Below are 13,368 nucleotides of genomic sequence, written 5' to 3' on the forward strand. Positions count from 1 at the left end.
TTTTCCACAGGAATTTTCTGCTTGTAGCTCAAATGCTGGAAGATCCTTAAAATAGCAGCTGAAGGACTGAATGTTGCTGTAATCAAAACAATAAAAAAAAAAAGATAAAGAAGCACACACGTCACAAGGTGCCCATATGGTCAACAATTATATTACCATGAAGAATAGGACATTTTCATGATGGCGTCATTTGACTAGAACTACCAGAATCCTTCAGTTTTTTATTTTCTCATGCTAATTAGAGCTATTGTTCTTTGCTCTCCACTGGGATTATAAAATTTGAATTTGAAAAGGAAAACGAAATGAATTCCGGTAGTTGTAGTCAAATGACGCCATCATAAAAATGGCCTATTATCACTCTGCCCTGTATTTTAAAACCAAAATAAATAATCATAATAATAATAATAATCATCATCATCAGTCTTCTCATTTATTTATCTACTGTATGGAAAACAATTCACATAACTATAATTTGCAAAAACTGAAGAAAACAGCTTACCTCAAAGACTGTAGCACTGCATTCATAAAGCACGTGTTTCCCAGGTTACGAAGTCCGGGAAGATATTTCGACCGCCCAAGATTTTCTTGCTGAAAAGAGAAAGGTAATAATATTAAATTTTTTTAATCACAAAAAATTAATGTTAAGCACTTTACACTTTCAACATCAAAGTCACATTGAACATTATTAATCCTGGTAGTGTGTGCTAATAAGCAATAATAATTATTATTGCTTTAATCAATTACTGATGATTAAATTAGCACACCACCACTAATTTCTTGATCAAAAACTTTTAACATTGTGATAATTGATTAAGGTTGATGTGTGGTCTGTTGTCATGGAAAACTGAATATTTAGTTATTTATTTACTAAGCTTCCACCTTGAATATAAACATTTAAAAGAAATTAAAAGAAAGTAAAAAACAAAGACATTACTGGAGTGGTCACACAACAGAGCTAGGCTCACCCTGGTACACTATGCAAAAAGATAACTTTTTTCTAATTTCTTAGCACGAAGATGTTAGAAGAAAAGATGTTACAAGGAGCACAGTACTCAGAAACAAAAACTAAAAAAATATTACATTATTGTGAGTTTAATATACTGGCATCCTTTCTTGTCATTTTTAGCCATATGAAAGCTTTCTCTAGTTTATGACCAAGCTGCCATTGAGACTTGGTCCCTAAGTCTTAATGACAGCTAGCGCTGAATTAACCAATGCAGGGCTCGAAATTAAAAAAAAAATTCAGTCGCCATTTGCGACTGGCTACGAAAATCTAGTCGCAAGTTCACGAATTTTAATCGCAAAACTAACTAACCATAATTAGTTAATAAATAGCTCTGACTCACAAATGATTAACAACACTTTGATTTTATTACTTCAATAGCTTTCACGTTATCTAGCTCTAATAACGACTGTGTACCAGAACGAATCTCGCCTCGCGAGAATCACTAAAGCGGAAATTTTGGAATATTAGCGAGTTTCTCGTGAGAAAACAACCGAGTTTCTCGCGCACTTGTCTTGTGATGCGTTTATCCGTGCCATTTTTAAAACGCGTGCCAACGTGTTCGCATTGTAAGAGTTATGTGATTCGAAACAATTTTGTCTTCATTCAGTTCAAAGGTTTCGATTCGTACACAATGTAAGAAATGATTTATTTTACAAAAATCGTGTCTTCAGTCACTTCAAAGGTTTCGTTTTACATGTAATAGCGACGAGTTTGTAAAGCGATGCGCAAAGCGAACTCGCCGGGAAATCAATTTGAAATTGAAACTTTCCCGCACACACACAATTCCTACATTAAAAAACCAGCCTTTTTAAAGTCAAGTTTTGTGCCTGTATCTATAAAACACTTTTTGAAAATCCTGAAACTTACAATGTTTTTCAAGTTCACCGCGGTTCAAATTTGCATACGTGACATGTATCGTGCTTTGCTAATTACCGCTATGGAATCGAACTTATTTCAATCTTTGTGGTTGCAAGAAAATACGATTTCTACCAAGAAAAAACAAAGTTGCGAATAAAGAAAATCGAAAACGCTAACGTTGTTGAAGAGCTGGCGTAAACTGTGTAGTTCTGGTTATTGATTTCAGTTCATTGTGCACCGAATTTGCATATCAGCAACGCGAATGTCAAAGGTTTAATACCGCGCCGCGCTTACATCTCAACCTTCAAAACCGGAGATTTTGATCGGAAAGTTTCATTTGCAAAGCATTGCAATTTCGCCCTCAAACGCATTGAACTTGTGTGTATAAAATACCAACGAAACAATTTGCACTTGAAAACCAAATCAACGCGAACTTGCAAGTGAAACATAAGACATCCTCACTGTGTTGAAGAAAGTGTAACGCAATGGCTTCATAAAAAAAATCAACAACTATAAAAGATCCTACTTATCATGTTTATTACATTTTCGTTTTATTTACATTTACACGAAGACGCTTTATTATGTATTTAGTTTGGCAAAAAAATGTGGCAAAGAAGCGATAGCTAGACTTTTAATCGTTGTTTGTCTATGCGAAAACAACTCGCAAATTTGCGACTCCTCCGGAAATTTTAGTCGCAAACGCAAAAATTAAGTCGTAAATGCGACTGTATTGGTCGCAATTTCGAGCCCTGCAATGACTGATTAATTGACACAATCCAATAATATTACTCCCTTGAAATGACTCCCATGACTCAGCCAAAGTAGTAAAAATCAAACCAAATCGAAAACACAGTTCACGCACAACGACTTTTAATTAATCAACACCCAATAAGGTCAGATCATTATTGTTTACTATTCCAAACTCACATCTGCTTTTGAAGATTTCTTTTGTCTTTCTGGGGAACTGGAATCTTGTAAACGACGCTTCCTAGTTGTAAAAACAAAAAGTCAATAAAAAGTACTTAAAACCGAGAAATGTTTTTATATGCCCGCAATATTATTCTTTTAAATGGAATAGTGAATGACATATATATGAACTACCTCTCCTTGGCTCAACGATTGATAATGGAAATCTCTGAAGATGGTTCTAGCTATTTAGAACAATATAACAAAGATAACAAGATGTAATGTTAAGCACACTGTGAGCATGACATGTCCATGCCCAACTTGACACCATTCTTCACCACCAATAACAACGATAGATAAAAAAAAGAGCCACTTAAAAGACTGATGGTGGTGAGTAAATTAGGATAAGAAAAAAGGAAGTTAAAATAGGTGAATTATGTATATATTAATGACTGAAAATTTTTATGTTCCCCTCAAACCCAAGTTTCTAATGATCCACCTAAAGCCTTAAAAAAATTGCTTGTACGCCATTGAGTTCAGTTAAGGACACTGCCTCCTTTTGCTACTGCACATACATTCTGCACATCTCAAGATGGTACAAGAACCTCTGATTTCTTAAGGACGGTGCTTCCTCCCCTTCCAAGGTTTTTTTGCATGTTTTTTGACTAACACGAAGCTGTTTCCAGCTTATACTCGGGCCATATTTGACTGTGTGGTGCGTAAAGCTTACAATCTTATAACAGTGATAACCTCCAGCATCGCCAATTCCCCCAAAGAGATAGCCTGCGAGCAAGCTCTCTTGGGGGTGGATCCTCTCTCCCCCTCCTGCCCCCCACCCCCAAGAGAGCTTGCTCGCAGGCTACCAAATAGATAGATACAGAGATATAGTGAGGCAATAACTAACCAGCAGATAGAATTGCATTTCTTGCAGTCAGAATGAAATACAGGGGAAAACGACATTTGTCACACCAATGCTTTTTATAATCCCCGGGCTTTAATCCTTACGTTTTCACCTTTCGTTTAGAGACAGAAACCATTTGTATGGTCCTAATATGTATGTGACGATGGGTCAATGACGGAGCATAATTCTCGGTATGATCTAGACCCGGGGGGTACTCCCGATAAGGTATGGTTTTCGGGGTGTTTTGTCTTGAACAGGGTATCTATTTCATCACTTTCTGTCTTAAATTAAACAGGGTATCCCTACATGACCTAATCGCTTAAACAGATTGTGATTGCCAATGCATTAAAAAACAGTAAGAAACAAGTGTATTCTTATTTCATTCTAGTCTTAACAGGGTGTGGTTTTGGGTTAAATGTCTTAGAAAGGGCCTGAAAATTTTGAATTCTGTCTTAAACGGGATAGGGAAATTGGAGAATTGTGTCTTAAACAGGGTCAGGGTTTGTACGCCCGGGCTGCACCTCCCTACCCAAGCATCTGTTGAGTACCACCCCCCCCCCCCCGATCTAGAGTAACATTACGCATCACGCGTTCGTTTATATCCTTGTACGTTTTTCAATGTTTCGCTGTTTATATTTTTAAATGAAATTCAGGGGAAAGCATTTGTTATTCACCTTTCATTTGAAGACAGAAACCGTTGCTATATCGATTGTTTTTCTATAGTAAACGCGCCACATCTTTATCTATCTTGGCCCGTGAGGTCATAGACTGATTTAGTTGCCAAATTTTCCGTTAAACAAAACTAACCTTGAGGCACTCAGGTCAGCCTAAAAGACACTCCGGTTAGCCTAAAGAGCACTCCAGTTAGCCTAAATAGCACTTACTTTAACTTTAACCCTTTAACCTTTCTTTTTATTTTCATGTTTTTGAGTTCGCCTTGTTCTGGGTTGATGTTGTAACATTAAAGCGACAGAAACTGTCAACAACAACACATCGTTTTTAAGAACAGCGAGAGACCTTTGTATTTCTTTCTGTGTTTGCATTGATAGTTGGCCCCCCGTGGGGTTACAAGGTCAAATATTCCACATTTTTTGGTCCTTAAACTAGGAAAAATGCATTATGTTGCCAGGCTGTAGCTTGAGAATTTAAGCTGGGAACCTTTTATTGCCCTCCACATCTATGGCACGATATTTCACTACAATTGGCAGAATGTGGGTTGCATGCAATGAATGATTTGTTTTACAGGCAGATATGAACATGTCGCATTTTTAATCTATTACACGGAATGCCCGCAGGGCATGACGTGTCTAGGTTTCGGTCGGGTATCTTTTTTTTCATCGGTGTCGCAAATGTGCACATTAATTTATGCATTAAACTCTGTCCTCCCCTAGTAAGGATATTTTGTTCTGATTGTCTTCAACAGAAGCGGCCCAATCAAAATCTATTTTTCAGGCACCTATCACGAGAGAGGGGACCCACTCATCACTTCTGTGTGACGTCAAATTATCATTTGATTTATTCACTAAAACTAGATTAAATTCTTCCCTCTCCCAGAAGGGATCTATTGTTTTGATTGTCTTGAACAAAAGCGGCCCAATCAAACTCCATTTTCCGTGCGTATATCACGAGGGAGGGGACCCACTCATCTCTACTTGTGTGACGTCAAAGCAAATCATCATTTGGAAAAGTTGTTTTCGTTCAATGGCGGCCACATGTCTGAATTTAAGACTCCGGATCTGCCGTTTTCAGAGAGAAAACCAACCTTTTTCAAGCAGTAAATCGAAATAATAACTTCTAGGTAGTACTCGACAGTTGAAACGGCGGAAATTGGGAGAGTTCACAGCAAAGAAAATCCGCTTTAAAAAACAGATCGACTGATCAACGCGAAGGATTAGAGCTAGAGGAGGCCAGACCAGTTCAGCGGGGTCATGACGTTATTGCATAGTTATTTCTGGTATGATTCCTAGTAACACAACGATAAGTATCACGCAATATATCTGAATAAAACCATTCAGACAATTATTTCAATGGCCAAGGGAGGATATTTTTTAAATATCTACGAAACATACAATGGGGAATAATTTGGGCTACATTAAGCATTCCGTGTAATGCCATTAGAGGGGCATCTTGTTTTTTCTTGCATTTAAGAACCTTGAGAGTACAAAGTTTACTAGAAATTGCCAGAGAACGTTAATGATACTCCTTTAGACCTGCCAATGCCAGAAACCTCTTTAATCAAACGTTGTATCTGGCGTTGTTTGTTTTCCAACATAGGCTATTCTCCTCTTGTACCGAGCGAGTAAAATTATCGTTCGCCGGCGAACGATAAATCAAATAAAAAATGTTAAAGGGTTAATAGCTCCCCGGTTAGCTTAACAGTTAGCAGTTTACGTTGGGGTTGTTCATGCCTCGCACGTCTGGCTCGCATATTGTAAACACTCCTCATGGCCCGAAAACAAAGATCGCAACCGAGAATTTAAAGTATTTGATAACACGACCGAAAACTTAACTCGTACCAGCCGAGTACAAAAAACGAGACCGAGAACGATAACTCGTGGCCTGAAGTCTTATCTCTCGGCCCATCGCGACCCCAAAAAGAAAAAAGAATAGATAATGCTACCGAAACCTTAACTCGGTCCGCCTTTACGACCCGAGTAAAAAGAAAATTCAGGGTAACTTCACATTTTTCAGAAATATTATAGCTTCAATTTAGAAAGAAATGCCATCCATTGTTTTTTAAAGTTAGTGTTGCTCAATTGTCTCTGAAAAATGCATAGTAACCCCCAGTTTTCTTTTTGCATCTCAATTAGATATCCTTTTCCCCGATAGTCACAAGCAATGCAAAAATAACTTTGAAACCTAATAAATTAAAGCACCAGACATTTTCAAAAACAAACTTTGTGTAAAAATTGTTATTGGAGTTATAACCAGTTCCTTAGGAATTTTTGCAACTGTATTGATTAAAATTGATATCTGCCTACGTCACGAAAATTACACGTGCAACGCGATGGATTATGGGGTTAAAACAAAATGGCGGCTAAAAACGAAACTGTTATGTTGTTAATCAAACACCAATACATCATTAAAACCAACAGTTTTGGAAAAAGAGCAAACAAAAATACTTTTTAACGCGAATAAAAATTATTTGACCGCAATAATCCGTAACGAAATTTGTCACATACAGTTAGTAAATTTTGAGTGTATTAACGAATCCTGCAGCCGGTTACTTTCCCAGTTTATTTTTGTACCTTACCGATTTTCACGTTCCAGCATAATCTCTCGTACTCTCTGTATGTCTCCCGATTTTGTATCGTTAATAACAAAATCGTCACAGGCGTAGCTGTGGAAAAGTAAAAAGAAACAAAACTGTTGAGAAGAAAACGAACACAACGTTGTTGTCAACGGAAGCGATGACATGGATGACATCACTAAAGTACTTCGTAAAATCTTTATATTTAAAATAATCAACAGGCACTCACCAAAAAGCAGTCAAACTTGCATCCAGGCAGACCGAGTGCTGTTGATTATCTTCATAGTGTGCTTTGGCATGACCATTCACGTACCTGATATAAAACGATCGCCGGTTTAATGAACCACAGCTGAACAATTGATACAGAGAAAAACAACGCGGGCATTCCTGCGTCTAACCACCCCCCGAACAATTCAACAAACACGATGACATTCATTTGCCCATGTACCTTCCGCAATTGATAGATCCACACCGCAGACAAATCCAAGGACTCTTCGTCGATCTACAAGCTAAAGCAAAGACACTGAATCAGGATTCTGATCATCTAATGAAGGACCGGTAATGGTGAAACCAAAAGACCAGAATGGGGAAAAGGGTCGCTTATCGCCCCTCTCGCCTTCAAGCGTACTCGAGCAAGTCCATTGCGTCGCTTTTTCCCGCCGTATCTTCTGAATAAGCTGCGAACTAACTTTTACGGCTTGCCCCACGTGTGTACACTCCATAAAACACAAAATGCAGGAGAAACTGCCTCAAAAATCACAACGACTAAGGTCAAATTTACTACGGTTCCCTCCTCTCCCAGGCGCTAACGCGAGCCATTCGTCATGCGCCGTGAAGCTTTTTGCGCGGTGGTGGACGGTTGCTAATTTTTTAGCCAATCACAATGTAGCTTTCTTCCAGATCATTCGAATAAAAGCCGATTCGATGTAACCAATGACATCAATTGATAAAACGGGCAAGGAAATTTTAGACAAATTGACACTTTTTGTGACGCAATGAAGAGTTATCCAATGAAATATCGTGTAGTATCGTATAACATTGGCCAACAAAATTGTAACTCTTTCTAACCAATTGTAGCACAGCTAAGATAAGTTTGTCTACAGTTCAGTACAAGAAGTCCGTCGCTTCATGTAAACACAACTCAATGTATTATGAAGGAACTGATGTAGGGGGAGTTTCCAAGAATTTCTACGAAGTTTATGCGGAGGCAGTTTACTTACAACACGCACTAAAGGAAAAGTAAGTTGTGGTTGTTTTTATTCATTTTGCTTTTTTAAATTTGCTGTTGCTTTGTCAGTTGCATTGTTGTCTTGTCTTGCAGTTTGTGTCATATGACTAAACGGAGCTGCGTTTCTCAATAAGAACTTTTTGTAACATGGCAACCTCAGCAGAAGAGCAGTATCCAACTCTTGTCGTTTATGGAGTTTGCTTTATGGTTTGCATTCATGTTGCGGCTCTTGTATCCTATTTTATATGGACAGACACACTGCTATAAAAGAACTTCATGAACGGAAAGATTTCTGCACAGCCCCACCAGTCTAGCCTGCGTTGCAGCCGGACTTGTCACTCAAGACCTAGCACCTATAGAGAACTCGATTGTATAGACTGTCTGCGACGCAGGCTACACCAGTCTAACATACCGGTAACCAGTGAGCATGAATAGAGTTTGAGTTCATTCAAAAAATTTGCAATTGGCTGGGGCAACACCATACGCTCCTCTCCCTAGTCACAAATGAACACTCGCTCAGGATTTAGGATTTAGCCATGTGCAGAGAGGTGGCCTCAGACAGCCTCAGAGGACCCAGAAAGTGGGGGAAGTACTTGGGTAGATAAGTGATGGGAGACCAAATGAAGCCAAGTTGTTAGACTCAGAACAAGTCCTTTTAACCTAAAATTAAACTGGACACAAAGAGAGTGCAACAGCCCAGAATGTACATGTACAGGGTGTTTCAAAAGTTCGTTCCGATTTTTTTTCTTCAAACGTTTCATTATTTATTTAAACTACCTCTTTAAAAATTAGGTATATTATTTTTTGCTTATTTTTCATTCGATCATTTAAATTATTAGTAACCAGAATGCCCGCCTTTATTTTTAATGACATTTTCTAATCGCCTAGGCATAGAATGTGCGAGTTCCTTTAGCGTGTCAAGAATCACATTTTTCCATGCAAAGCGTAGTCGCCTCTTCAGCTCTTTCATCGTTTTGGGGGCTGGATCTTTGTACGTTGTCTCGTCAATGACACTCCAGATGTTCTCAATGGGATTGAGATCAGGAGAGTTCGCTGGCCAGCCATCCTTGGCTATAAAGTTTGGCAGATTCTTTTGACACCATCTCTGAGTTGCCTTTGAAGTGTGAGCCGGTGCTCCATCCTGAACGAATGTCATCTCTTTCTTTGAGCTAAACAGCTTCCTCTCTATCGGGCCACCTGTAACCTGACGCCTTGATGTTAACGGTTTGACTTCTTTCTCAAGGATTTGGTTGATGTAGTATTCAGAAGTTACGGTTTGGCCTGTGGGTAGCATGTGTAACTTTGTGAGCCCACGACCCGTCATGCCACCCCACACCATCACCTTTGCACTTTGCTTCACTTGGAAAGCTGGAGGAACATCACATTCCTGCGAGCCCCATACAATATCGTTTTTTGGATTTGGGTACTGGAAAAGATATTTAGGACACTCATCTGTGAATAAAAAATTGTCCCAATCCTCTGCTGTCAGCTTCGCGTATTTCTTGGCAAATCTCAAACGGGCTTTTCTTTGCTTTTCGCTCAACAGAGGTATTTTCTTTCGCTTGATAGCCTTCCATCCTTTCCTAGTCATGTATCTCCACACCGTTATGCTCGAAACTTGGATATTTTTCTGCTGAAGATTCTTGGCAATCTTCCTTGTTGAATTGTTCCGTTTGTACTTCGCTTTCTCGATTGATTTTCGAGCACAATTCGTCAAAACAGACGGTCGCCCGCGTCTTGGTTTGTCTTCGAAGCACTCTCTTTTCGACCACTTGTTCACCCAACGTTCAGTCTTGTTAAAAAATTTAGCGATTTCTTTGACTGAATGACCAGATGATCGTAATATGGCTGCTTGAGCTCTAGCATAAACAATGTCTGACTTCATTTTCGTAACAGAGGAAACAGAAAGTTCAGGAAAAAAATCAGAGAATAACAACAAATAGGAAAAGGAACAACATGCACAAAGGGCGCGAAAAAATGGCGGGAAATCGCGCATGTGTACATTTGGCGCGAAAATCGAAACAAAGGCATCAAGTTGACAATTAAAATTGCTATTGCCACCCATTTTAATAAATTATCTACCTCAATTTATTGAAAAAGTTCTAACAAACAATTGTTTAAGAAATAAACAACTTTAAATCGGAACGAACTTTTGAAACACCCTGTAACCCAAGGAAGGCAATTCCTCTTTGCATGAAACCCTAAAAAATAGGCCCTACCAAAATCTACCCAGAAAATTTGTAACCCCACCCTCTCCCCCCTCTTCCCCCAAGAAAAAAAAATCTTAAATTTCACCTTTTTGTTTTACTTTTTTTTTCTCAGGTTACTTTTCTTCCAGGTCTAAGGATTTGGCCCCAAAAGGCCATTTGCACATTTTCAAATAGAGACCTTTAGATTCTAGTACGAGTACGACTACAAGTACGGCTACGAGATTTGACTGCGAGTTCTTAGCAAAGTACTAAGAACAGATATATCACAGAAAGTTTCATTTCACTCTTTACGAACGACGAACTTGACACAGTTGGTTTGAATGATGATAGTTAAGCCCTTTCGTGTTTCCAAAAAGACGAGATCACCTACGTTTCGAGGACTCGTTTTCGCCACTATGAGACTCTTACAAAAACTCGTAGTAAAATGACGACAGCTATCTCGTTTTCCCGCCAAAATGACACTGGTTCACGCGTGCACACTCTTTGTTTATTGGAGAAACTCGTAGTCGTACTCGTACTAGAATCTAAAGGTCTCTAATATCTTCTATATATCGGAGTAACCCTGCTGTCTTTAGGAGCTTTCAGTAAGATTTCTGAGTAAGTCCTATGTGCATAGAATTTAAGTGTAGTAGTAGTTCTTTATTTACTGCATGTTACAGAAATCAGGTTGAGCTCTGACTGTTTGGGCAGCTTGCCACCTTATTATGACTTTAGCTGTAACACATCCTTAACACTGCATTCAGGGTTTCTGGATATTTAAAGTTTTCACAACCCCAGATGCACAGCAGCAGTCAAGAAAAGACCAGAAAGTCCACTGATCTGAGTACACGAAGACCATCACTGATACTGTATGTGGGCAAGAGTTGGCAGTCACTGACATTTATTTATGTGAATTTTATTGACAGCAAACAATCTATTTTCATTATGGTTATTATTTTTGGTTATTATTATTGGTTATGCTGCTATCTACTATTATAGATGATGGTGCTTAAATAAAAGATGAGTAGCAAACTGCAAGATATTTTGCCTTTTATATTTATCTGGAATCAATCCAATCACGTTAAAACACTTCTGAAAGGCCGGCTGAAATTGATCCTTAATATTATTATAATAACTATATATTATAGACTGACTTGGGAGGTTGTCTCAGATTTTACAGTCAACCCATGTCACACTTGACCAGTACTTTAGAAATTTGAACAGAGTTTTGAAATTTACACGTCAGTTTTGCCGGACATTACAATACTGGTCAGGCCTGATGAAGGTTGACTGTAAGTGTGATTATGACATTTGGCAAATAATTATCTGAATTTGGGCCCATCTGGAGTCATCACCATGTGCATTTAGTAGACGCATTACTTAAATTTTAGGTCAGCTTTGGGGTCTTTCTCTTATTTGCTACATTTTTTGAACATTGCAGGCCTATAATAGATTTACAAAATATTGCCTAATATTTTTCCTTGCCTCCGTTATCATTTTGGAGAATATTCCATGGATTGATATAGGCAAGTTTTTCACTCATAATGAAGTAAATCTCTGGTATAAAAATTTTGAACATGATTCACCGGCTATTTTTCCATGCATGACCAGACAATGGTGAAGAAAATTCACAAAATTAAAGAAACTGAGTTCACATTGTAAATACCAACTTTATGAAAATTATAAGCTTATAGCAAAATCAAAATCTCAGTGCAGTGTTGCCTGTCACTCATGACATCCCTGCGGTATATCACCATAAGCTTATGGTGAAAACTTCTTTTGTAATGTTTTAATGTTTGTCATTTTAGTGGCTTAATTTATACCGTTTCTTGTTGGCTATTACTAATTTCTTTCCTTTTGTTATGTACTTTTGGTAGAGACATATTTGTACCTAAGTCAGATTAGCAGGCAAAGGGTAGGAGCAGGGTAGGAGTGGGTATCTAAGGATACAATACAATACAATACAATATTTATTTGCCATATACAACAATCACAGATGAAAAAAAAAATGATGAAAATTGACGAAAGAAAATAAATGGCGAGAAAACCTGAAAGAAACCACGAGGCTTATAAAGTCAGGCTTCCTCACTTTTAAAAAATAGTTATCTTATATTAGAATTACAATATGGACTTATGATAATTAACTTTGATCGCGCACACGTACACACACACACGCACACACATATTAAGTAAGTTAGTTAAGAAATACAGCCTTACGGAAGTTAATACCTAGAGAGAAGAAAATCTTTAAGCTTTCTTTTAAAAGAAGCGGAGGAGGGAGAACTAGTTATGTCAGAATTTAGCGAATTATAAAAGTTTGGACCTTGAAAGTAAATAATTGAGAACTTCCTGGTGTTCGTTCTGCACAGTGGCAAGCGGAAGGACTGAGCATTCCTAGTATTATAATTATGGATTTGACTATTCAGTAGAATTTATTGAATTTGGAAGGGAGTGTAGAGTTCTTGAATGAAAACATTTAAGTACCTAATTGAAACGAATGGATATCATGTTATGATATCAACTGACAGAGGTGCTGAAAGGTGTTTTTTGGGTGGGCAGGGAACAGAAAAATTTTTATAACAGTTTTTATATTTGAAACCAAGTATATAATTGTGATCCCTCTGGGAGGTTGGTGTTACAGTGCAATGAACTCAACCGGGGCCACCCAACATTGATCAGCCAATCACAGATCACGTTTACAACAAAGTTGTCTGGCTTTGGTAGCTTGTAAACCTGCCAATAAAAAACAAGGACATTTCATTAGATTTCAAACTGTCGGTTGTTTCAGTGGCCCCGGCTTGAGTTCGTTGCATTGTAAGAAATTATCCCTTAATTTGCTCTTTTTTAGTGAATGCTTTAGGTAGCACCATGATTTTCTAAGAAAATTAATGTCTTAATCATGAACTTTAAAAGGTAATAAATGTGCTGCCAGTTGAAAGTGAGTTTTGTGCGCGTGGTTGATTGTAATATTTGCAAGTCAAGTCTTGCTGATTGTGTAGTCTGCAGACCATCTATTAGCATAGGATTGAT

General features: G+C 38.1%; 1 protein-coding gene and 1 long non-coding RNA gene across 2 annotated transcripts in view; one reads left to right on the plus strand and one right to left on the minus strand.

Annotated features, from left to right (window-relative positions):
- The window catches only part of LOC146468332 (ubiquitin carboxyl-terminal hydrolase 3-like), a 19,073-nt gene extending 11,304 nt beyond the window's left edge, over window positions 1-7,769 (minus strand). The window contains exons 1-7 of the mRNA XM_085124999.1: window positions 7,550-7,769; window positions 7,370-7,430; window positions 7,151-7,234; window positions 6,925-7,011; window positions 2,792-2,852; window positions 500-588; window positions 1-76 (exon numbers count right to left, since the gene is read on the minus strand). The exon at window positions 1-76 is cut by the window's left edge and continues 38 nt beyond it. Coding sequence (XP_084981125.1) covers window positions 1-76; window positions 500-588; window positions 2,792-2,852; window positions 6,925-7,011; window positions 7,151-7,234; window positions 7,370-7,430; window positions 7,550-7,643 — 552 coding nt within the window. The 5' untranslated portion in view covers window positions 7,644-7,769. The remainder of the gene's footprint in view (window positions 77-499; window positions 589-2,791; window positions 2,853-6,924; window positions 7,012-7,150; window positions 7,235-7,369; window positions 7,431-7,549) is intronic.
- Window positions 7,770-8,001: 232 nt separating this feature from the next.
- On the plus strand, window positions 8,002-13,280 carry LOC146468333 (uncharacterized). Its single transcript, XR_014867585.1, has 3 exons — window positions 8,002-8,160; window positions 8,243-8,380; window positions 11,103-13,280. It is a non-coding gene; the product is annotated as an uncharacterized LOC146468333 (long non-coding RNA).
- Window positions 13,281-13,368: the final 88 nt, after the last annotated feature.

This window comes from Pavona decussata, unplaced genomic scaffold (assembly GCF_977016875.1).
Source record: "Pavona decussata unplaced genomic scaffold, jaPavDecu1.1 SCAFFOLD_133, whole genome shotgun sequence".
Taxonomy (NCBI): domain Eukaryota; kingdom Metazoa; phylum Cnidaria; class Anthozoa; order Scleractinia; family Agariciidae; genus Pavona; species Pavona decussata.